The 22293-nt window shown below is 55.1% G+C and overlaps 1 protein-coding gene across 1 annotated transcript in view; it reads left to right on the top strand.

Moving 5' to 3' along the window:
• ITGA11 (integrin, alpha 11) overlaps window positions 1-22293 on the top strand; it is a 93311-nt gene that overhangs the window by 52719 nt on the left and 18299 nt on the right. Inside the window, exons 10-19 of the mRNA XM_014536307.1 lie at window positions 3256-3400; window positions 5345-5493; window positions 8562-8702; window positions 8974-9177; window positions 9879-10009; window positions 12897-13063; window positions 14396-14538; window positions 16122-16232; window positions 20232-20317; window positions 21319-21526. Of these exons, the coding sequence (XP_014391793.1) occupies window positions 3256-3400; window positions 5345-5493; window positions 8562-8702; window positions 8974-9177; window positions 9879-10009; window positions 12897-13063; window positions 14396-14538; window positions 16122-16232; window positions 20232-20317; window positions 21319-21526 (1485 nt within the window). The remainder of the gene's footprint in view (window positions 1-3255; window positions 3401-5344; window positions 5494-8561; window positions 8703-8973; window positions 9178-9878; window positions 10010-12896; window positions 13064-14395; window positions 14539-16121; window positions 16233-20231; window positions 20318-21318; window positions 21527-22293) is intronic.

Genomic DNA, 22293 nt, shown 5'->3' with positions numbered 1-22293 from the left:
TCAAGAAGAGCTTTCAGAAAGCTTGCAGAAGGGAGCCTACCCCGCAAGGCGGCATCGACTCTAAGAGTCTATAATCCCCATGGGCCACAAGGGAAAAGTGTGAAGGAAGGAAGACAACCATAAATAAGTGATGCCCGTTGGTGATGGATGGAGCTGCTGGGGAGGACGCAGCAGAGGAATTTCACAGTTAGCATCCCACACTGAGTCCATAAATCCCCCTCCACACCAATGTTTACAGAAGGAAGCAGTTTTATTAGGGTGGGTCTGTCTACAAAAACCCCAAGATAAGAAGAGATCATTTTTCCTGTAACCTACACATGACGATCTGACACCCCCCTCCTCCTCAGCCTGTGCCCTCCCCTCCTGGGTTGTGGACCGGATAGCGAAGGTCATTGCCTGTATCTAAGGTTCTCAGCTGTTGACGCCTTAAAGCTGTTATTATTCGATGGAGTTTTGCACTTTAACTAGTTTGCATATCTGATTCGATCCAAAGTGAAAGAAACCAGCCCATCATGGTGAAATGACCTCGAAGCTGTGAGCCCCTCCTGAGTCCCCATATGCCTTAACGATGGGGTAGACTCTTCCACCCTCCAGCTAGGGCTGTCTGTCCATCCCTCCTCTTCGCCTCCCCGCCCCCAACGTCCCCCACTCCTCCCGTGAGGCCAGGACATGGTAGCCAAGGTCTGCCGCATGCTTACTCCAGACTGCTTACAAGGTGGCTCCTGGTGGCAGGAATCATTTCCGGTTTGCTAAGGTCCTCCTAAGCCCAACCGTGTGTCCTTGGGCTGTGCCCTGGTCCCAGCACCCCACTCCTGAGCCTCGTTCCCAGAAACCCTGAGCAGAGGCGCCAACCCGCTGATCTTGAATGAGCAAGTGCAGGGTGCCCCTTGCCCTCCGCAGCCCCTCCTCACTGCTCTGGCCACGGCTTCGAGCAGCACGCACCATGAGGGGCTCCTCTCCACAGAGAGGCTGAGGGCCTGTTTCTGGGTCTTTCCCGCCCAACCCCCTCTAAACGCCTGGCACTCATCCTTCCTCAGGCTTCACTTTGAGCTCTTTGAAAACAAGTTTCACGCCAGAATCCAAGCAACTAGTTAAAGCACAGTCCACCCTCTGAATGAGATAGCCCCTTAGAAGGGCCTCCGGCCCCCTCTAGAGTCACTCTGGTGGTGGACACACGGGCAAGGGAGCCATGGGAGCACCTGGGGGGGAGGACAGCACCCAGAGGCGGTTTCCCTGCACGCCAGCGCCCAGGACCACACTGACCACCTCCACCTGCCTCCAGTCCTGCCTCTCCTGTGCCAGGAAGAATCACCGGCACCTGGCATTCTCATTCCATCACTGCCTGGCCGTGCAGCCTCAGACAAATCATTGAACCTGTCTGAACCTTGGTCTTTGAATAGATTCCAGACCCAGTTTTCAGTCTGAAAAACATTTGTAGAATTGAATCTTGAGGCTTGGAAAGGACGTTGCAATTTTGAGACTTACGTAATCATTGATCAAGTAAGTTTTTCTTAAAATCCTTTCCTAACTCCAGTGTACATCCACCCCCTCCCTCGGCTGGGCCCCAACGCAGGCCGTCCTTGCCTCCGTGAGAGCTCTGCTCACGAGCTGATGTGAAGGTTCACCCGGAGCACCAGCTTGACTGTGAGATCTGATGCTTTGACTCCTGCCCCCGGAAGTGCTTTGTGGGTGAATTAATGAATGAGAACAGCTGCTTATGTACCCCGTCCTTATTAGCTGCCAAGCACCTGCTAAGAATTTAAAATGCTCGTTCTTACAACAAAACAGCCGAGGAACCCGAGGCTCAGAGAGAGAGAGAAACCTGAGAGGTTACACAGCTAGAAGCTTTGGAGGTGGAACGAATCAGGAAGGTCTGTCCCCAGAGCTCATGCTCTAACCACAAGGCCAGGAATTCTCAGCCTCAGCCCTATGGACGATCCGGGCCCGATGGTTCTTTTTTTTAAAAAATATATATATATTTTTGTTGATTTCAGAGAGGAAGGGAGAGGATTGTCATGGATGTGGCCTTGGCTCAGTTGTCCAGCCTCATCTTGGACCACACTGCCCCTCTCCCTCAGCAGTCCAGACCCAGTTTTCAGTTCCTTGAAACCAAAGGCTCTAAACCAGCCGTGGGCAAACTACGGCCCGTGGGCCTCTAACCACAAGGCCAAGAATTCTCAGCCTCAGCCCTATGGACGATCCGAGCCCGATGGTTCTTTTTTAAAAAATATATATTTGTTGATTTCAGAGAGGAAGGGAGAGGGTTGTCATGGATGAGGCCTTGGCTCAGTTGTCCAGCCTCATCTTGGACCACACTGCCCCTCTCCCTCAGCAGTCCAGACCCAGTTTTCAGTTCCTTGAAACCAAAGGCTCTAAACCCTCTCCGAGTCAAAAAGTTTGCCCACCCCTGCTCTAAACCCTCTCTAGCCGCAGGGCCTTTGCACAAGTTGTCCCCACCCCCTCCAAGTGTCTGGATAAGCATCACATTCAAACACCCTTTTGCTGACCCCGTCTCAATCTAAATTAAACCTCACTGTGGCGTTTACTACATCCCTCTTCATCGCAGGGCCTTTGCACAAGTTGTCCCCACCCCCTCCAATGTCTGGATAAGCATCACATTCAAACACGCTTTTGCTGACCCCGTCTCCATCTAAATTAAACCTCACTGTGGTGTTTACTACATCCCTCTTCACATCTATCATGGTTTGCAACTCTTACATTTATTTGTGTATTCATTTACAGTCTTTGAGCTCCATGAGGTGCCTGAAACAAAGTAAACAAAGTGAATTTTTACTTAAAACATGAAGTAGGATTTACACACAGGGAAGCAACTCAGACACTAGAGAGGAATGTGGACGGAGGCCAAGGGCAGGGACAGCTTGAAGGAGTGTCAGAGGGAAGGAATAGTGACAAGAGACTTCCTGGAAGGGTTCTGAAGCCCAAAGAGTAATGGAGGTTTGATCCTGGGTTTGGAGTTTCTTTCTAGAACATTCCTTCTCTCCTAAGCTCCCATCCTTAAGATTAGTTTGACCCATTTTGCTCTAAGGATGGGTTGGGGCGAGAAGGTCCTGAATGACCTTTTGAAGGTCATTCAAAAGCCAAGGATCCTGGCTACAAAGTTGGGCTGTTAAACAGTGAACCCAGGAGAAGGCGCCCAGGGTGGCTGGCAGATGCTTCATGGTGCAGAACCTGGTGTGGCTTCCCAGAGAGGGGCACCTGGGGCCAGAGCTGATGTGTGTCCCTCCCCACGGTCAGGACGGGATTCTGCTGGGAGCCGTTGGTGCCTATGACTGGAACGGAGCTGTGCTCAAGGAGACCAGTGGCGGGAAGGTCATCCCCCTCCGAGAGTCCTACCTGAAGGAGTTCCCCGAGGAGCTCAAGAACCACGGCGCATATCTGGGTGAGAGCCAGCGCGGGGCCGCTGCTGGGCAGTGGGCAAGGAGGGGCCCCGGGGAGCCACACCGCCCACCCGTGACCCGAGGGGCCCCTCTGTGAGCATTCTGTGCTGATTCAAGCAGGGGTCGGGGCCATCACCTCTTCAGCCTGGCGCCCACCACGCCAGCACCCTGCCCGGCAAGTAAGTAGGTAGAATAAATGACAAGCCATGCACCTGCCCCTGAAATGTGCTCCAGTGGATGTTTCTAATGCTCCTCCTCCTCCCAGGAGATCCTGGGGGTAGAGCCAGGCTGACGGACCCTCATGAAACCCCGGGTCTTAACCACAGTCACCATTTGGGTGGGACCCTGAGGGAGTGCCTCCTCTCCTGCTCCTCCTCCCTCTGGGGCTTGGCCAGTGAGGGCAGGGTCTGGGTCTCTGGAAGATTCCTTCCTACGTGCCCCAAGGGAGTGGGGAGACTGGGGGAAGGAGACTCGGGGGCCGGGCTCCCCGCCTCCACGGGGAAGCTATATGGCTGCCGGCCAAGCCCTCTGGGCAGGCCTTTGGGAGGCTGGTTCAGCTTTCAGGGTGGCCCTGCCTGCTGGCCAAGGAGCCACATGGGAACCGAAGCCCCAGCCAGCAGACTGATGGGAGCAGGAAATTCTCAGTGCTGCTTGGAGCTTTGCGGGTCAGCCCACGCCTGCCCTCAGGACATGCAGCCCCCAGGCCCCTCCACCACCACCATCTCCCACTTGGAAGGCCTAAGGCCCAGGGCCAGTTGAAAACATTTCCAGCCGTGCCACTGAGGGCTCAGCTCAGAAGAAATCTCTGCTCCGCACCACAAGGCTAGCCCCACCCCCCTCATACAGGCATCTCTGGTTGTGCTAAGTGCACAGCCACGGTAGCTACCCCACACGGCGTCCTGGCCCTACTGACCTTTCAAGCCCCATTTCCCAGGATACACCTCCAGGGGTCAGAAAAGTTGTGTCTGAAGCCAGAGTAGACAGCCTGCTACTCCCACACTCCTAGCCACCGAATCAGCTCCTCTGTGCATCCTGTAGCCACTCTGGAACCAACTGCTAGGAACCAGATGACAGTGTCACACACATGCACACGCACACACACACATGCACACGCACACACGCACACCCACACATGCACACGCACACACGCACATGCACACATGCACACATGGCAGAAGGAGACATCCATTCCCAGAAAGAGCCCAGGAACTGCCAACAGGCCTGACGCCCACCTAAAACCGGGACCCAGGGTCCAGAATCGTCTGGCAGAGAGTGGAACTCGGCTTTGCACGCTTTCCAGAGAGCTGCCTGAAGTGGCTGCACAGTCACCTTCTGGATGCTGAGTGGGCAACTCGAGAGTCACAGTGATCAGGCAACGCCATCCTGAGAACACAGATCGGCGTCTGTCCAAAGAGCCCTGGGCTTCCATTTCCTCCATATTGCGTGGCGTATGTGTGGCCTGAGAGCCTGGGAGCTCCCTCCTTTGAGTCTGCAAAGCTTTGGGGCTGCAAGAATCCCTGAGGTCTTTACATCTACGCAGACAACATTGGTTTTCATGAGCCACTTGGCAAGGATTTATGGGAATGGAGAGGGCACAGTTTGGTCCCCGATAAACAGTTAGTGGGGATCAAAAACCAAGCCTGCCTAATATAAAATGAAGCGTGGCCTGGGCTCACCCGTCTCCCTCCTGCTGCCGGTGAAGGAGGGGATGTGCTCCTTCCAGGTCAGCTACACCTGCGGGGGCCCCGCCTGGCTTCCTGTACTCCCTCCGGCAGGGGTGGGTGCAGGCCTGGGAATGACTGCCCTGGGTTATGGCATCTGCCCCGCCGGCCCTGAATGCACTTCCTGCTCCGGCCTGTCCTCCGCACAGCTGAGCCATTCGTGGGGCCCTGGCAAGGCCTGCCGAGCACGTGGGCCAGAGACCAGCCTGTTTCCTCCTGCGGCAGGGTACACAGTCACATCGGTCGTGTCCTCCAGGCAGGGGCGGGTGTACGTGGCTGGAGCCCCCCGGTTCAACCACACCGGCAAAGCCATCCTGTTCACCATGCACAACAACCGGAGTCTCACCATCCACCAGGCCCTGCGGGGCGAGCAGGTAACGGAGGGGGAGTTTTCTGGGGAGGGAGGGACAGAGGGGGCTAGACCAATGGGGAAAGCTGGGCGGGAGGGGTCTCTGGACCTCATCTCTTCCCTCTCAGTAGGACGGTCCCCAGACCCACACACATCTTTCCTGGTTGGGGGACATCTATCTCCTTCCCACCAGCCTTGGAGCGAACGGTTCCATCCCCAGAAAGCCAGGCCCTGGTCCCCGCTGCAGCGAGGAGAAGCTGAGCATTTCATGGACCTCTGCCCCGACTGCCAGCTTCTTCCTGGTCATGGTTAGAGTTCATGGCTACAAGCAGCATCTAGACTGTGCTTCCCAGCCTGGGCTGCCAGGGTCCCTAGATGTCCTGAGGGGCAGTCATATTCCTCAAGCCATCTTCACGCTGCCAGGAGTGGGAGGAATTGTGCACCCACCCACTCGAGGCCCCATGGGTTTGCAGAGACGCCAGCTTCTTTCCTTTTCCTGGAATGTTAGCAATGCAGAACGGTACGGCGGCCAATGCCACTGCCCCGCCTGGGATGTGGTGGGCAACCAGACCGTGCTGCGCAGAGTCTCGTGTTGGACGGTCATGAGTGAAGACGGAAAGCTATGACAACAGTCATTGGTGGTGAAAAGACCAGAACACAGGGTTCTGATCCAGGTCATTTCAACAGCTGAGGAAGCCTGTGGTCCTGGGAAGCAAATCAGCTTTTCCATGGTTATAGAGTAGATTCATGACTGGGTCAAGTTCAGAAGCCAGGACTCTTGGTGGGGCTCTTGCATTGTGCCACCTCCTAACCCCCAACCCCAAAACCAGGCCTCGGCCCCTCCTGACTAGCCGGATCCAGCATCCATGGCATCCTGGGCCTTAGGCTGGGCCCTGTGCAGGTCTTACTGGCCCAGCTCTACAGAGCCTGGGAACAGCCCTGTCTCCTGCATCGTCTACGACTGCCCTTGGCCTGTCACCTTGAGGACAAGCTCCTCACTGGGTCTAACCTAAACCCCTCCAGCTGTGGGAAGCCCTCATCCCACCACTCCCCTTGTCATCTCAAGGGCTCTGGTGGACCCAGGACACTGCTCTGTCCCCCAGCCTCTGCCCTCTCCACCCACACTTGGCCCAGGGCCAGCTCTTTTGGGAATCCAAGGCTAGACCTTGAGAGCTAGAGGGAATTTGCTGATGAATTTATGACATTTTTACTGCCCAGTCCCGCCTCCAACATCCGAAAGAGAAACCACAGTGCTGAAGGCAGCTAAACTAAGTGGATTCTAAATCACCATGACCCACATAGCTGAGGCCACATATTTAGACAAATGTCTCCCTCTCTCCCCCCTTATTTTTTCTCTGTCTGCCTTTTAATTACTTTAGACAAGCACATCTTTTGCCCCGGGTTTATGATTTTTGTTTCTCTCTTCTGTATTTTTATCTTTCTCCTTAGTTAAAAGCTGTTCATGCTTTAGGATAGTTTTTTCTGAAAGCACCCTAAGCCAGGAGGTGACTGGGGAGGGAGAGTCACAGGCTCGGATGTTAGACAGACCCAAGTTCCAGCCCAATTTGGCCATGACCCGCCTTCGGACCTTGGGCAAGTGACTCAAATTCCCTGAGCTTCAGTTCCTTCCCTGTAAGATGAGGACCTTGGTCTCTCTTAAGGAAACATGAGGCTCATACATGCTAACCTGAGGCTGTAAAGTGTGTCATACAGGGCCTGTCCCTGGGAAGACTCCTTCCCCTTCCTGGGTGACCCACTGATTCAATAAACATTGACTGAGTGCCTCCCTGTGCCAGGCAGGGCACCAAGGCCTGGAGGGAACTCAGCAGGCACAGTGCCCACCTCACGAGGCACCTGTGGTGGGAGGAGTATGAGGCCAGGGGAGCAGCTAGAAGGGGCGCCCACTGTGGGGAGTGGAGTGGAAAGGACAGAGATGCTTCTAAGAGAAAGTGATCTGAGGGATGGTAGATACTCATAGGGCAGGGGAGAGGCGAGGAGGGCATGGGGCTTCTGGAGAAGAGAAATCACAGGTGTGGCAGGAGGGGTTGGAGGAGCTGGAAGGAGGGGAGGGAGGGAAGCAGGTGCAGCAGCATCACACTGGAGAGTTTGGAAAAAGCAAGGAAGCAGCATGGTCAGCGGCTAGAGCCACTCTGGCTGCGCGTGGGGTGGGCTGGAGGGGCTGGCCTGGACGCAGGGAGGCCCTTGAATGGTGCCCGACCTGGGGAGGGAGCCGCAGAGGGGGAAGTAGATGGACTGGGGCCATGTTTGGCAAACACCAGGTGGGATGCGCTGGGAGACTGCAGGTGGGAGAGGGTAAAGGGTGGAGCCGGGGAGGACCCCCTGGTTGAGGGGGTGATGGCGCCCTCACTGAGGTGAGGAGCGTGGCACCCAGCGTGGGAGAGGAACACAGTGACTGCTCAAAGGCTGGAAAGAAATCATAATTCACCACACAAGGTGCTAATCCCAGTTATTTGTGACATTAAAAATGGAAACGAGTTAAATTCAACAATAGAGGACTGATTAAACACATTGGCACATGCACACAATTTTGAATGTTATAGAATCAGCAATGTTGTGAAGCAAAAAATAATAAACGCTCATGATCCATCAGTATGTAAGCCATAGGTATAGTATGATCCTAGATTGGAAAAATAAACCATATATACACACACAAGCAGGGCACACACTGTAGAGAAAACAGACTGGAAGAAAACACACTGAAAGGCTCATAGCAGCTGGATGTTTGGACAAGGGGTGACTTATTCTCTTCTTTAGACCTTTTTGTTATTTTGCTCTTATTTGCCATTATACTGTATCGATTACAAACAGAAGAGATGGCAATCAATAAGATTGAACACTGGAAAGAAGAGTGGGGCAGAGATGTACTAATATAACAAGGAGAAAAGAGGAGAAGGAAGGACAGACTGACAGGGCGAGTCCACTCCTTGGGGGGGAGGGCGGAGAGGTGTGAGAAGGGGGGGCCTTCTCGTTTTGTTCTCCAAAGACTGTGCCCCTCCGTCCCCCTGCACTGGTGAGCCGAGGCCTCCAGCAGCCCAGCCCCACGCCCCTCCCCGCCCTGTGCCTGTGCCGCAGATAGGCTCTTACTACGGGAGTGAGATCACCGCGGTGGACATCGATGGCGACGGTGTGACTGACGTCCTGCTGGTGGGCGCCCCCATGTACTTCAGCGAGGGCCGAGAGCGAGGCAGGGTGTACGTCTACAACCTGAGACAGGTACTGCTTTGGGGGGCCTGGCAGCCTCCCAGGGCCCCTGGTCCCTGCCTTCGCCCTGGTGCCCACGAGGGAAGCTGGGTCGCGGGAGAGGCCCACGCCCGCTGCTGAGCCAGGCCAGGGAGGCCAGGAAGCTCCTCTGTGGCTGGGCTTCTGTAGCCAGAGGAGGAAAAGGGGGAGAGCGGGGAGAGAGGCTGCTGCGGGCCAGAGGGGATCGTGACCCCGAGGGCCCTGCCAAGTCCCCCTGAGCCTTTTCCTGCCCCTGCTTTTCCAGAACCGGTTTGTTTACAACGGGACACTGAAGGATTCCCACAGCTACCAGAATGCCCGATTCGGGGCCTCCATCGCCTGGGTGCGCGACCTCAATCAAGACTCCTACAACGACGTGGTGGTGGGAGCCCCTTTGGAGGACAACCACGAAGGAGCCATCTACATCTTCCACGGCTTCCGAGGCAGCCTCCTAAAGACGCCGAAGCAGGTAGCGCCGATGCGGGGAGCTGGGCCCTCGAGTCCTAGTGGCTCCTGCTCAGCCATTGGCTCGGGGTTGTCTCCTGTCCTCATCCAGGGAAGGATCCCATCTCCTACCTCTACTTTCCTTGTGTCCCAGTTGTGAAATGGGCACATTTTTCTTCGGGGACTTCCACATCACCCCCATGGGCACCCCTCCCTGCTTAACTCTATCTCAACAACAACAGCAGAGTCCCAGGGACCCGAACCTCACCCCTTCCACACGCGTCCATGCACCTGACCACAGTGGAGAACTCCCATCTGGGCTCGCTGTTCTCCAGAAATGCTCCAGGCTGGTCACCCTGCTCACCTCAAAAGCGACCCATTCCAGGTCCCGTCCCTGCAGGGTCATTTTCTTTGCTTAATGTTATTAGTAAGACAGGCTAATAGGCCACGTTGTAGATGCTAATGGGTTACCTGCCGGGTAACATGTACTTACACTGCATGGGGAGCTCTTTTCAGACACAATACTTTAGTCCAAAGGCACAACCTGAAGGCAGGCCTTTCAGGGGCCAGCGCAGACCAGGCGGGGAGAGAGCTGTGGGCTGGAGAAGCCCATGATGGTTTCAAACAGGCTCCTTCCGGGGTTCCCATCAGTATTTGCCCTGTAGGGGGCCCCGCCCACCCTGGTCCAACAGGGTCCAGTCCCAGCTTTCTCTTCCCACCCCCTAGAGAATCGCTGCCTCCGAGCTGGCTCCCGGCCTCCAGTATTTCGGCTGCAGCATCCACGGGCAACTGGACCTCAACGAGGATGGGCTCGTGGACCTGGCGGTGGGCGCCCTGGGCAACGCTGTGATTTTGTGGTTGGTTCCTTCGCTTTTCTTGACTCTTGGCTCTCCTGGGAGTCATGACGGATAAGGGTTTAAAAGATGTGCTTTGGGATCTGAGTCCCTTTCTTTAATCATTGTCAGCCAAACTCACCCTTTTCCTACCCCATCGTGGTTACAAATCTTTGTATGGAATGACTAAGTTATTTTGAAGTCCCAACCCCTCTTCCCAATGGACTTATAAGATTGTTGAGCACTTAGTGTCAAAAAGCCCGTCTTAGAATGTATTCCAAAAGTTCTGGCTACTTAGGCATTTCTGTGACTCCAGCCTTTCAAGCTACTTAAAGGAACAGATCTCCCTTCTCCACTGGTGTGAAGAGTGTATGTAATACAGAGATTGCTTTCCCCCAAAGCCCTTCGGACTACTTGTCTCCTTTCCCAGGGCCTAATTCCTGCACCAACCAACTAGACCAGTGGTTCTCAACCTTCTGGCCCTTTAAATACAGTTCCTCATGTTGTGACCCCAACCATAAAATTATTTTCATTGCTACTTCATAACTGTAATGTTGCTACTGTTATGAATCGTAATGTAAATATCTGATGTGCAGGATGGTCTTAGGCGACCCCTGTGAAAGGGTCGTTCGACCGCCAAAGGGGTCGCGACCCACAGGTTGAGAACCGCTGCACTAGACATTTGCCATCTGTCTGCACACAGGGTCTCTCCTTAGCAGTAGTCTACAGCTTTAAAAAAAAAAAAAAATCTTTCTGAAAGCCTGTATATTTTGCCATGTGATGGCTACTTTTTGAGCTGAAAAATTTTTTTTTAATTTGAACTTTTTTATATATGAGATATTTTTCATCATAAATATGATAACTCAAGGACATTTTGTAAAGTAAAGAAATCGCTCAGTTTCATCACCTTAACATTTCCACTGTTAGCATTTTGGCCTGTCTCTTTTGAACTTTTTTCAGCCAGCATATAATGGTCTATAAATGCAACCACATTTTTCATACAACTTACAAAAGGCATTAAACAGGCCGTGGTGTGACTTCACAGGGCGATAAAGGAGGAGCGGACATGCTCTTGGGCCGCAAGAATATTACATCCCATGGGGCAATGTGTAAGCCCAGCTTTTCTAGAAAACAGCTGAAGCTGATGCGTTGATGCTTTGGGTGGGGCGGGCTTCCGTCCCCGATGTGAGGGTGAGAGGAAGCTGCAGCGGGAGAACCCTGAACCAGCCAGGCTAGCGGCCTGTGACCGGCCTGTGACCACAGTGGAGAACTCCCATCCAGGCCGGCATGGCGCCTTGCTCACTGTCTCTCCAGAGGTGGGACACCACCTCCACTCCCTGCAATAGCCGGCAAGGGGAGGGAGGGGCACAGGGCACCTGCGGGCTCCTCATGGCCCCGCTGGCCACGGCCAAGCTTCCGCTACCCACACCCCAGGTGGTGTCCCCGGCCCGCTAGGCAGCGCAGGAGGCAGGGTCTCTGTGGGAGCAGCCCATGCCCTGGCACGCGGCCCGGCTCCCTGTGACGGTCTGCTCCAACGTGGGGGCTCTGCCATCGGAGGTGGCAGCTTGGACTGTAAAGGTATTCACTGTGTTGGTTCCAGTGAAGAAGCAAGACAGGTGACCAAGACCCAGGGTCAGGTGTAGATGTGGCCTCGCGGGTCGTTAGGGTGACACACAACTAAGTAAGTCCTTTACAGGAAACAAAGTGGGCGCATACACACACCCACAGGAAGGACTGGACCAAGCTCTAGCTTCCGAGGTCCACGCGAAGGGACTCGTGGGCAGAGCCCGCTGGGGAGACTTTAGGTCCCACGGATCTCACATGGGACTGACTGCCTGTTAGCATCACCTGGGGAGCTTTTAAAACTCTCACTACCCAGGCTTTGCCCAGCCACTGTCGTTTTTAAAGACTCCCCAGTGTTTGTTTCCAATGGATAGCTGAGTCTGAGAACCACTGAGATAAGCTATTATGTCCACACACCACACTGTCTCACTTACCTGCCTTGATACTTACAATTCCCGTGGGAGAGGTCACGTGACCTGCCCAAGGTCCCGGGAGGAACCAACAGAGCCAAGACTCAAATCCACCCTTTTCACTCCACAGCAGAGTACACAGCACGCCCCTTATGCTAAAAAGAGCAGAGTGTTAGCACAGACATCACGCGGAAACTCTGAAGCATCTAAATCACACCACACTTACGTCTTTTCATCTCCATGCACCGTTTGGAAAGGCATTTCCTTCCCTGAATAGGTTTGACTTAGGCCAACAGAAGAGTAAGTTCCATTTCCTTGGCTGCCTGGACGGTAGTGTGGGGTGGATGGGTGTGGAATATCTAGTACAGGGAGCGGGTCCCTCCTGTGCCTGCACACTGGCCTCACCCGGGAGCTTTCACACCAAGCCCTTCAAAGTCTGGTCCGGGGACCAGCAGCAGCAGCAATCCCTAGAACTTGCTAGAAGTGCGGCATCTGTGCCCTCCTATAAGATCAGATCTGCATTTTCCCAGGTCCCCGAGAGATGTGCCAGTGTGTTGAAATATAGAAGCACTGCTTTAAGACATGGTGATGCCGATTCTGAGTGCAACTTGGGCACCAGGATTTTCCAAGCTCTCCAGATTATTCTAATGTTTATCCGGGGTTAGAAACCACTGTTCTCAAAGTGAGGAGGAGGCCAAAGGAAGTCAGTATGGTCCGCAGTAAGGAAAACAATGAAGGGCTGCCTCAAGGAGCAAGGAGGTCTCTGAGCCCGCCCCTCATCACCTGTGCCAGTTTTGCCCAATTCTTCAACAACTAGGGTCCTCTCTGCTCACCGTCCCCACACACTGCCTCACCCTCCAGCGATGGTTTTGCGTATTCCCCTCCCATCTGCTCTCCGCCTGTCCCCCAGGTCACAGCAGCTGCCCCTTCTCCTCCAGGTCCCGCCCCGTGGTTCAGATCAACGCCAGCCTCCACTTCGAGCCGCCCAAGATCAACATCTTCCACAGGGACTGCAAGCGCAGCGGCAGGGACGCCACCTGCCTGGCCGCCTTCCTCTGCTTCACGCCCGTCTTCCTGGCACCGCACCTCCAAACAGCGACAGTCGGTAAACCGGGCCCTCCCTCTCCCCCATGGACTTTGGGATTGCTCTGTTTCAAAACCTGGGCTTTCACTGGGTTTTAAGTACCAGGCCACACCTAGAGCCCTTTGATGACTGCTAGATGCCCATTTGACGCTCTGATTCTAAAGGACAGAGGGGGGTATCAGGCCAGTGAGCAGTGATGACCGAAGGAAAGGCCAGGAGAAGAAGGAAGTAGTTGGGGTGCCATTTGGATCAGAACAGAGGACTGGATGCAGTGGAGTAAATTGGTGCAAATGCCATGAAGTCGGCCTGGATGCAGGGACACTCAGACCCAGGAGGGAGCTGGGAACAGGGATCAGGCGATGAAGACCCTGTAGCTGTGGGCACTGCCCCAGGAGGTGTGAGTCTGCAGCAGGGCGGTGTGCCTCTGAGGGTCCATCACTTCACTTCCGGCCAAGGCTCGGGGCAGACACTGCTCGTGGCAGCCTTGGGCCCAGGCAGCCCTAGGAAGTGCCAGCTGCAGGCCCTGGGACCAGGCTGGGCCGTGCAGGAAGTGAGGACTTCAGAGAGCTTCTCAGCCAAGAGCAGGGCCAACAGGACGAAGAAGAAGCAGGTGGGGGGGGTGGGGGCGGGAGATGAGAACAGTCAGGCCAGGGTGGTGTGCCTTTCTCTCATCTTCTTCCTATGATCGGAGAAAGATGCCAGGACCTGGCGCACCCAGAGGGCCGGCTGGGTTACACGAGGGACTGGGCCTTCCTGGAATCAGCGGAAGATCAGCCTCGTTGAAGGGGAGGGAGCTGTAGGACTTCAACCCCACATCAGAGTCTTAAGTTTGAGGACGCGGTGGGAAGCTGGTGGGAGCTGGCCAGCCTCCCCCCACTAGTGTGATGGGACCTGCCACCTGCAGAGGCTCTGAGCCAGACATGCTGGGATCCCAGAGCCAAGGGTGAGCGCTGGGGGGAGGGGTGGAAAGGTGTGTTGGCTCCAGGAGGGGCTCAAACGGGCATCACCCTGACCCTTGTTCTGTCTCCTCTCCTCCTACTGCATTCATTTTCCCTCCATTTCTTCCTCTTTCTCTTCCCCTTCACTGTCAGCCTCATTTCCCTTCCTCCTCCTCTGCCTTCCTCTTCTCTTCGGTTCCTTTCTTTTCTCCTTTCTCCTTCATCGCTTGCTCTCTGCATGGGTGTTTCCTGCCCACACTGGGCCTCCTAAGGAGAGAGGAGCAGCTCTTTGCTGGCCAGCCTGGCGGGCTTCCTGGAGGAGGCTGACTTTCCAGAGGCTGTTTTAAATGAGAGGCAAACAGTCTTGGGTGGAAATGTGGCTTCACTTCATGGTCTTGCCCTCTCCCTCCTGCAGGCATCAGGTACAATGCCACCATAGATGAGAGGCGGTACACGCCACGAGCCCACCTGGATGAGGGCGGGGACCGATACACAAACAGGGCTGTCCTGCTCTCCTCCGGCCAGGAGCACTGTGACCGGATCAACTTCCATGTCCTGGTGAGCCTGACGCCCTGCAGCCCCACTAGCAGAACCCAAGTTCCGACAGGAAGGGGACACGGAGCTGGGATGGGGGTGCTGCCGCAGGAGCGTCAGATTGCTCAGCTGGTGCCAGCAGCCCTCAGGGGGCCAGCCAGTGGGCAGTGCCCTAGACCGTGGCCACCCCATACTCAGGCCCCAGAGAAAAGGCCATTGGGACACTCTGCCTACACTGACAGTACCCTCCTCCGAAATTCCTTCTTCCCCAGCTCTCAGGCGCCCACTGTTTCTTTAGCAGGGGATGAAATGTGGAGGGGGTGTGCTCAGTGAGGTCTAGTGGAAAGAGCAGGGTCAGCCAGCAGGGACCGTGGAATAAGCAGGCATCGACTGAAAATGAAGACCAGGCGAGGCCAGTGAGGTGGACAAGCTGGGAGGAGGGACAGAGGGAGGCCAGCCTGGCAGAGAGGGAGAACCCATGAGGGCCTGGCGCCCCATTTAATGGATAAAGAAACTTCAAGTAGCCAAGCCACAGCTCCAGCCTCAGAGACACAAGCATGGGCACTCAGAGCCCCCTGGCCCCAGGAAGCAATGGGCACGGTCAGCAAAGCTAGTGGGTAAGAAGCCCTCGCGTCTGTTAACAGGGGGCCTCTTCTGAGGTGCTGGTAACGGGGCCTCAAATTGTGGCCCCGGGACCTTGTTAGAAATGCACATTTTCAACCCCCATCCCAGACCTACTGAACCAGAAACTCTGGGGGTGGGACTCAGTGTCTTAACAGCCCTCCCCCCATCCCGGGGATCCTGCAGCAACTCCCATGTGGGAGCTACGGCCTTAATACAAAGAAGCCACGCATGTCAGGATCAGGGTTCCCTGAGGGAGGTTTTTTAGGCACCTCCAAGCATCCCTCTCACCATCTATACATAGACCAGCCGGAATCACCCCTATTTTCTTCACAGCCCTTCCCCCAGCCCGGGGATCCTGCAGCACCTCCAGTGTGGGAGCTACGGCCTTAATACAAAGAAGCCATGCGTGTCAGGATCGGGGTTCTCTGAGGGAGGTCTTTTAGGCATCTCCAAGCATCCCTCTCACCATCTATACATAGACCAGCCGGAATCACCCCTATTTTGGCCACAGGCTGTTCCTTCCTGGGTTTAACACACTGAGTAAGCCCCCTCACTGTGCCAGGCCTGTGCTAAGAGGCTTCGGAGGGAGAAGGACCGACACACAACCAGGAGCTTGAGAGCCATGTGGCAGTGGCGGTGACGGGTCTGGACAGGATGTGGGGATGGGTGCTGCCGGCTTCCTGGAGGTGGAGGTGTTGGGAGGTGGGTGCCCGGCCATGAGGAATGAGCAGGAGCTTGGGGAGACACAAAGCAGCCAGGTTGCCACAGGCCGAGCCCAGGGGCCTGTCCGGGAGACACACTCTCCAGCTGCGGCCCCGACTGGCATCCTCCAGCCCCCACGGCAGCTCCCCTACCCTGTCCTCGTGCTGAGGGCCCACAGGGCACTGCCCTCCCGGTTTAGGGAGGTGACGTCCCTCTCAGTGGTCCCGGCCCAGGAACGGCTGTCCCCTCTGCCCTCACCGTCCTCACCTCCTCCTGCACAGGACACCGCTGACTATGTGAAGCCAGTGACCTTCTCGGTGGAGTATTCCTTGGAGGACCCCGACCACGGCCCCATGCTGGACGACGGCTGGCCCACTACCCTGAGAGTCTCGGTACGTCCTGGCACACAGGGCGCACAACCCCGATGCATGCCCCAGCCGCGCCCCTACCTCCTCCCGGAGGCCCAGACCCGAGGGGGCAGCCCCGAAGGAATTCTCCCCCTGCACCAGCCCACAAACCCGCAGCACGCTCCCACCCGCCTCCCTGTGGCCTGTGCTGAACCATCTTTTGAGGGGAAGGACCAGGCCTTCTCCTATTGGAGGCGCCCCGTACCCCAGCACAGGGTGAGCGTTGAGTGGGTCACAGGATCTGAGGGGCCTCAGAGCTCATCGCCGCCTCGCTTACAGATGAGGGCCCTGGAGGCCGAGAGGGCCTGGTCTGCGGCTTGTTGAATGACTGGCTGAGAGCAGACACCCTTCCCACCTGCTCCTAAGTTTTCCAAAAACAGGTGCTTTCGCCTCATCCTGGGCTCTGGCCCCACCCTCACCCACGTTTTCTAATCCCTGGCTCGAGGGGCATCGGGATGTTCTGAAACCTGACACGAGTTCCGACACCTGCCACTCCTTACGCGTCCCACTCAGAGGAGATGTCAGACGGGTGCCATTCTGTGCGAGCTGCGCTGGGAAACCAGGCAAATGTGTAAACTGCAGGATCTCAGACCTGAGCCCTCAGGATTTAGGAAACAGCTCTAAACAGACCACAAAGCTCTCAAGAGGGTGACCTGCGAGGTCTGGTCTCTGAGAAGGTCTCTGAGAATGACTGCACAGAATCCAGCCGGCAAACAGAGTTTCAGATACTCAACTCACGTTCTCACATGTGTTTCTCCAACATAACAGGGTTCCAATAATATCACTTCTAAAAATCCCCTTTGCTCCCATTCACCTCGATCAAGTCCCCAGCTCCTCCGGCATCGCCCCTTCCCAGACCTCTCACACTCTGCCGCCCGACCCTCAACCTTCACACCGCCCTCTCCCTCCTGCTTCTGAGTCACAAATGGGTAAGAGAGGCTGCCTTAAAATGCAGTAGAGAGGGAGAGACCTGGACTGGCAACGCCAGGAGACAGGACGAGCTGGGTGCACCAAGTCATCAACGTTTTCCCCATCACAGTAATTACGAAGCCATGACAGCACATGACTGAGTATGTGTCACTCATTGTACACACACACGGAAGCACGTGATGCAGGTTCATGTGCAGGGCACTCAGTGCTCTGACACCGGTGACCTGGATGCAGGTTGGTGACAAGCGTCACCGGCCAGGCCAGGTGGAAGAGCTCCGAGGAAGTGTAATGGAGCAATCAGACGATAGGGAGGAGGGACTTCCTGGAGGAGGTGGCTTTTGACTAGATCTTAACGGATGATGTGCAGAGATGAGGAGGATGGGCTTCGCTCCAGGAGCACTGGCAGGGAAGTGGAAAGCAGCAAGGTGAAGAGATGTGTAAAGAGAAGGTGAGAAATCGAGCCATAGAAGACCGTCTGGGGCACACTACTGAGGGCTTTGCGAAGCAGCGAAGCTTCTAGAAATGCTGTTCATCCGGACACCTAGCCCCCAACAAATTAGAAACATTCTCCTCATCACTCTTCTACAGTCTTATTTAGCTTCTGTTAAATGCCCAGCACTGACCTCTTGGGGGAATGAGCCATTCCATATAATTGAGTATAACAGGTGCTTATGACATGAAAGTATTCCTTTTAATGAACTGGATGGGAATTTTCCCGAAGGTTATTATGTAGTTTCCACACTTCGTACAGCACGCTGGACAGAGGCGGGACAGATTCTGTTGGAGCCCTGAAATCACCTAAACAGCACGGTCGCTACAATACAGTGAAGCCCCCGAGGCCACCAAAGTGTCTTGAACTGTGTCCCTTCGCAGAATGACCTCTTTGCCCAACTTCATGTGGCTCTGCCGTCTTCTTTCCTGGAGCTATTACAGTGTGCCTGCTTCTAGCTGCAAATCCCCCTCACTCCCCTCCCCCCACCACTCCACCCTGTGATGGGGAAGCCGAGAGGGGCGGGCTTCATAGGAATGTGTCTAAACTATGAGCATGTGAATCTAAGTCAGTGGTTCTCAACCTTGGCTGCACATTAGAATCACCTGGGAATCTTCTGGACAGAGGCGGGACGGATTCTGTTGGAGCCCTGAAATCACCTAAACAGCACGGTCGCTACAATACAGTGAAGCCCCCGAGGCCACCAAAGTGTCTTGAACTGTGTCCCTTCGCAGAATGACCTCTCTTTGCCCAACTTCATGTGGCTCTGCTGTCTTCTTTCCTGGAGCTATTACAGTGTGCCTGCTTCTAGCTGCAAATCCTCCTCCTTCCCTCCCTTCCCTCCCCTCTTCCCTCCCCTCCACCCTGTGATGGGGAAGCCGGGGGTGGGCTTGATAGGAATGTGTCTAAACTACGAGCATGTGGACCTAAGTAAAGGCCAGGCGCTCACCTCTGAGAAAAGTTGGTGAAGTGAAGATACACCTGGCCTCTGTGGCACCTGCTTCCCCTCCCCTGGGCTTGGGCTGGGTTCTTGGGAGTGACAGTCGCTGCTCCTCAGGGGCTTGACTTTAACAAAGAAACAGAATTTCCGGAGGATGGGGCCCAGAAATCAGGATTTTAAAAAGATTCCCAGGTGATTCTAATGTGCAGCCAAGGTTGAGAACCACTGATCTAAGTAAAGGCCAGGTGCTCACCTCTGAGAAAAGTTGATGAAGTGAAGATACACCTGGCCTCTGTGGCACCTGCTTCCCCTCCCCTGGGCTTGGGCTGGGTTCTTGGGAGTGACAGTCGCTGCTCCTCAGGGGCTTGACTTGAGTACCCAGCTGCCTGGATGGGCCACGGGCACATCAAGCTCAACATGCCCCCAACCGAATGTGCCCCTAAACCAGCGTGCCCTCCACTTAGGAGCACAGGGGCTTGACTTGAGTACCCAGCTGCCTGGATGGGCCACGGGCACATCAAGCTCAACATGCCCCCAACCGAATGTGCCCCTAAGCCAACGTGCCCTCCACTTAACCCTCCACTTAGGAGCGAATGGTGCGGCCATCCTCCCAGACCTAAAAGAGAGACTCGGCCAACATCCTGGGCCCTTTCTCCCTTAGTCCTAGGAACCAGGGCCTACTGGTCCCTCTCTGAGGTCCATGAGCTGTTTTCTCCTCTCCACACCCACTACCACACTGACACCATCACCACCTCCTTCAGGAACATTTCAGCAGCCTCCTCCGAGGTCTCCCTGCCTCTGCTCTTAACTCTTCAAGTTCATCCCCCCCATGGAAGCCAGAGGGGCCTGCAGTCTACAGGTCTGGCCGCTCACTCCCTGCACAGGCAGTTAGTGGGTCCTCTCCGTTGTAAGGCATGACCCCAAGGCCCTTGGGAACTGGCCCTGCCCATCTCTCCATCTCCCCCAGCCCTGACTATAGCAACATTAAACTACCCACTGTCTCCCAAACTCACCATGCTGCTTCTGCCTCAGGACCTTTGCACAAGCTCCTCCTTTCTCTGAGACTTTCCTCTCCCTCTGGTCCATCAGCTAATGGCTCATCTTTCAGAACTTCCCTGAACTTCCCTGACTCCTTCTCTGACCGTCTATAGGACAAAATAACTGTTTCCTCCCTTTGCCTCTGCTATTCATCATACAGATTTCTTTTTTGCACATTTCACACTAAAATTAGTTGTTCACACATCAGTCTTCCCCATGAGCTGAGAGCAGAATCTGTGTCTTCCTCATCCGATAGCCCTAGGATAGCCACTCACACAGAAGACGATCAGTGCATGTTCGCTGGAACGAGCCTGCTGGGGAAGTGGGCACTTTGTGCTACCAGCTCCGTTAAGGTCTGAGAGGGACCCAGGAGGAGTTGAGTTTTGAGCCGTCTTTTAAAGAAGGGAAAATCTACACAAAAGCATGAGAAACGGCAGTGCAGTGTCTGAAAGGGGCAGAAAAGACGAAGGCCATGTCTAGTGCAGTAGAGAGAGGAGCTGGTGTGCGGTGGGGGTGAGGGACGTGGACTCCAGGCTGTGGGTTTCCCACCCAGCCACCCCCCGCCCCCTGGCTCTCCCCGGTCCAGGTTCCCTTCTGGAATGGCTGCAATGAGGACGAGCACTGTGTCCCTGACCTCCTGCTGGATGCCCGCAGTGACCTGCCCACAGCCATGTGAGTCTGGCTCCCCCTGCCCCTCCCCTGACTCCTCTCCCTTCCCTGCTGGGGCAGCTGGGAACCCCAGGGCCCTGGATTAATTCCTGCACATCCTTCTCTTAAGCAGCATGGATCAAATACTGAACTTGGAGCCTGGGTCTAGTCCAGGCTCTGCCTCTAACTCCGGGTGACCTCAGGCAGGTCTCCTCCTTCTCTGGGCCTCAGTTGCCTCCTATATAGAATGAAACCTGCGAGTCTAATCAAACCTCTTCAAACTTCGTTTAGAAAAGGGAATCCTTTCTTTGGAGCTCATACTACAAAACAGACAAAAGGTGGAGACCAGGGCCCTGGAGATCCAGGTCCTTGTCCTCCAATCCCAGACTAGGTGACCTTTATGGTTCATTGACTGACTGCGTGAGCTCCATGCGAAGGAGACTAGCAGAGGGTGCCTGCCATCCCCTCGAAGACACAACTAGCCTACAAGGAAAAGGAAGGAACAATATCCTATTTTGCATTTATGTTTTCAATTTTTTGTGCTCAATTTTTAAACAACTATGAGATGATTTAGATAGAAGACATATACACTATGACATATACAAAAAATAGAAATAGCCATTCAAACCTTGTAGAAGGATGAAGAAGCACATATTCCAAGCACCTAGCCAGTGGTCAGCAAACTGCAGCTCGCGAGCCACATGCAGTTCTTTGGCCCCTTGAGTGTGGCTCCTCCACAAAATACTGACTTCTGCGCATGGGCCACGAAGTTTCAATCGCACTGTACATGCGCGCCCGCATGTGGTATTTTGTGGAAGAGCCACACTCAAGGGGCCACAGAGCCACATGTTTGCCGACCACTGACCTAGGCTAATAATCAGAATGATCTCTGCATTTAGCTCTGAGCTTCCTGGCAGCCAAAGCCAAAGGAAAAGATATTGAGCAGAGAGGTGATGCATGAGTAGTAAGGTCTACCCCCTCCTGCCCCTCCATCGGCCTGGTCCCCGGGGGTCTCTTTCCTGCAGGGAGTACTGCCAGAGGGTGCTGAGGAAGCCCGCTCAGGACTGCTCCACATACACGCTGTCCTTCGACACCACGGTTTTCATCATCGAGAGCACGCGCCGGCGGGTGGCGGTGGAGGCCCTGCTGGAGAACAGGGGCGAGAACGCCTATAGCACCGTCCTAAATATTTCACAGTCAGCAAACCTGCAGTTTGCCAGCTTGATCCAGAGGGTAAGACCACAGTGACCTGCCCAGCCTGCCTGGGGCGAAGGGCAGAGGCAGGAGAGGAGGGCTCAGGCCTGGCTGCACATGAGACTCCACCAGGGAGCTTACAAATTCCTGTGCCCAGACTTCTCCCCCAGCTTCTAATTGATCTAGTCTGGGTGGGGCCTGGATCTAGTCTGAGTGGGGCCTGGATCTAGTCTGGGTGGGGCCTGGATCAGCTGCCCAGGTGGAGGCAGTGTACCTCCAGGATTGAGAACCAGCAGTCGAGGGGAATCTGAGCCCTTCAGGAACATGGGGAGGAAGGTCCTTCAGCCCGTGTCCTTGGCCCTCACGCACACAGACACATAAACACGCATACACTAAGCCTGTGTGCACCAGACATATACCCCCAGCTTTCTCAGAAGGGGCCTTCCAACAAGAATTAGAACAGGTTACTCTTACTTTAAAACCTCCCATCATTCCTGCTTACTTTCCCAACAAATTCCAAACTCCTTATGATGGCATCCGAGACCCTGCCCTGCTTCCCCACCCACCACCTGCCGCTTCTGCCCTCTCCTCCACCCCTATAGCCCCACTGGCCACCGCTGTTCCCACACACCAAGGCCCTCCCACCATGGTCCCCTGCCTGGGGCTCCTCCCTCCTCTGCTCAGCAAGCTCCTGCTCCTTCTTAGTAACCACTTACAATGCCCGGCACTGTGCTCAGCTCTTGGCATGATGGTGGTGGAGGTGGTGGTAGTAGAGGTGGTGGTGGTGGAGATGGTGGAGGTGGTGA

This window comes from Myotis brandtii, unplaced genomic scaffold (assembly GCF_000412655.1).
Source record: "Myotis brandtii unplaced genomic scaffold, ASM41265v1 scaffold160, whole genome shotgun sequence".
Taxonomy (NCBI): Eukaryota; Metazoa; Chordata; class Mammalia; order Chiroptera; family Vespertilionidae; genus Myotis; species Myotis brandtii.
This window is presented reverse-complemented; position numbering and strand designations above follow the sequence as displayed.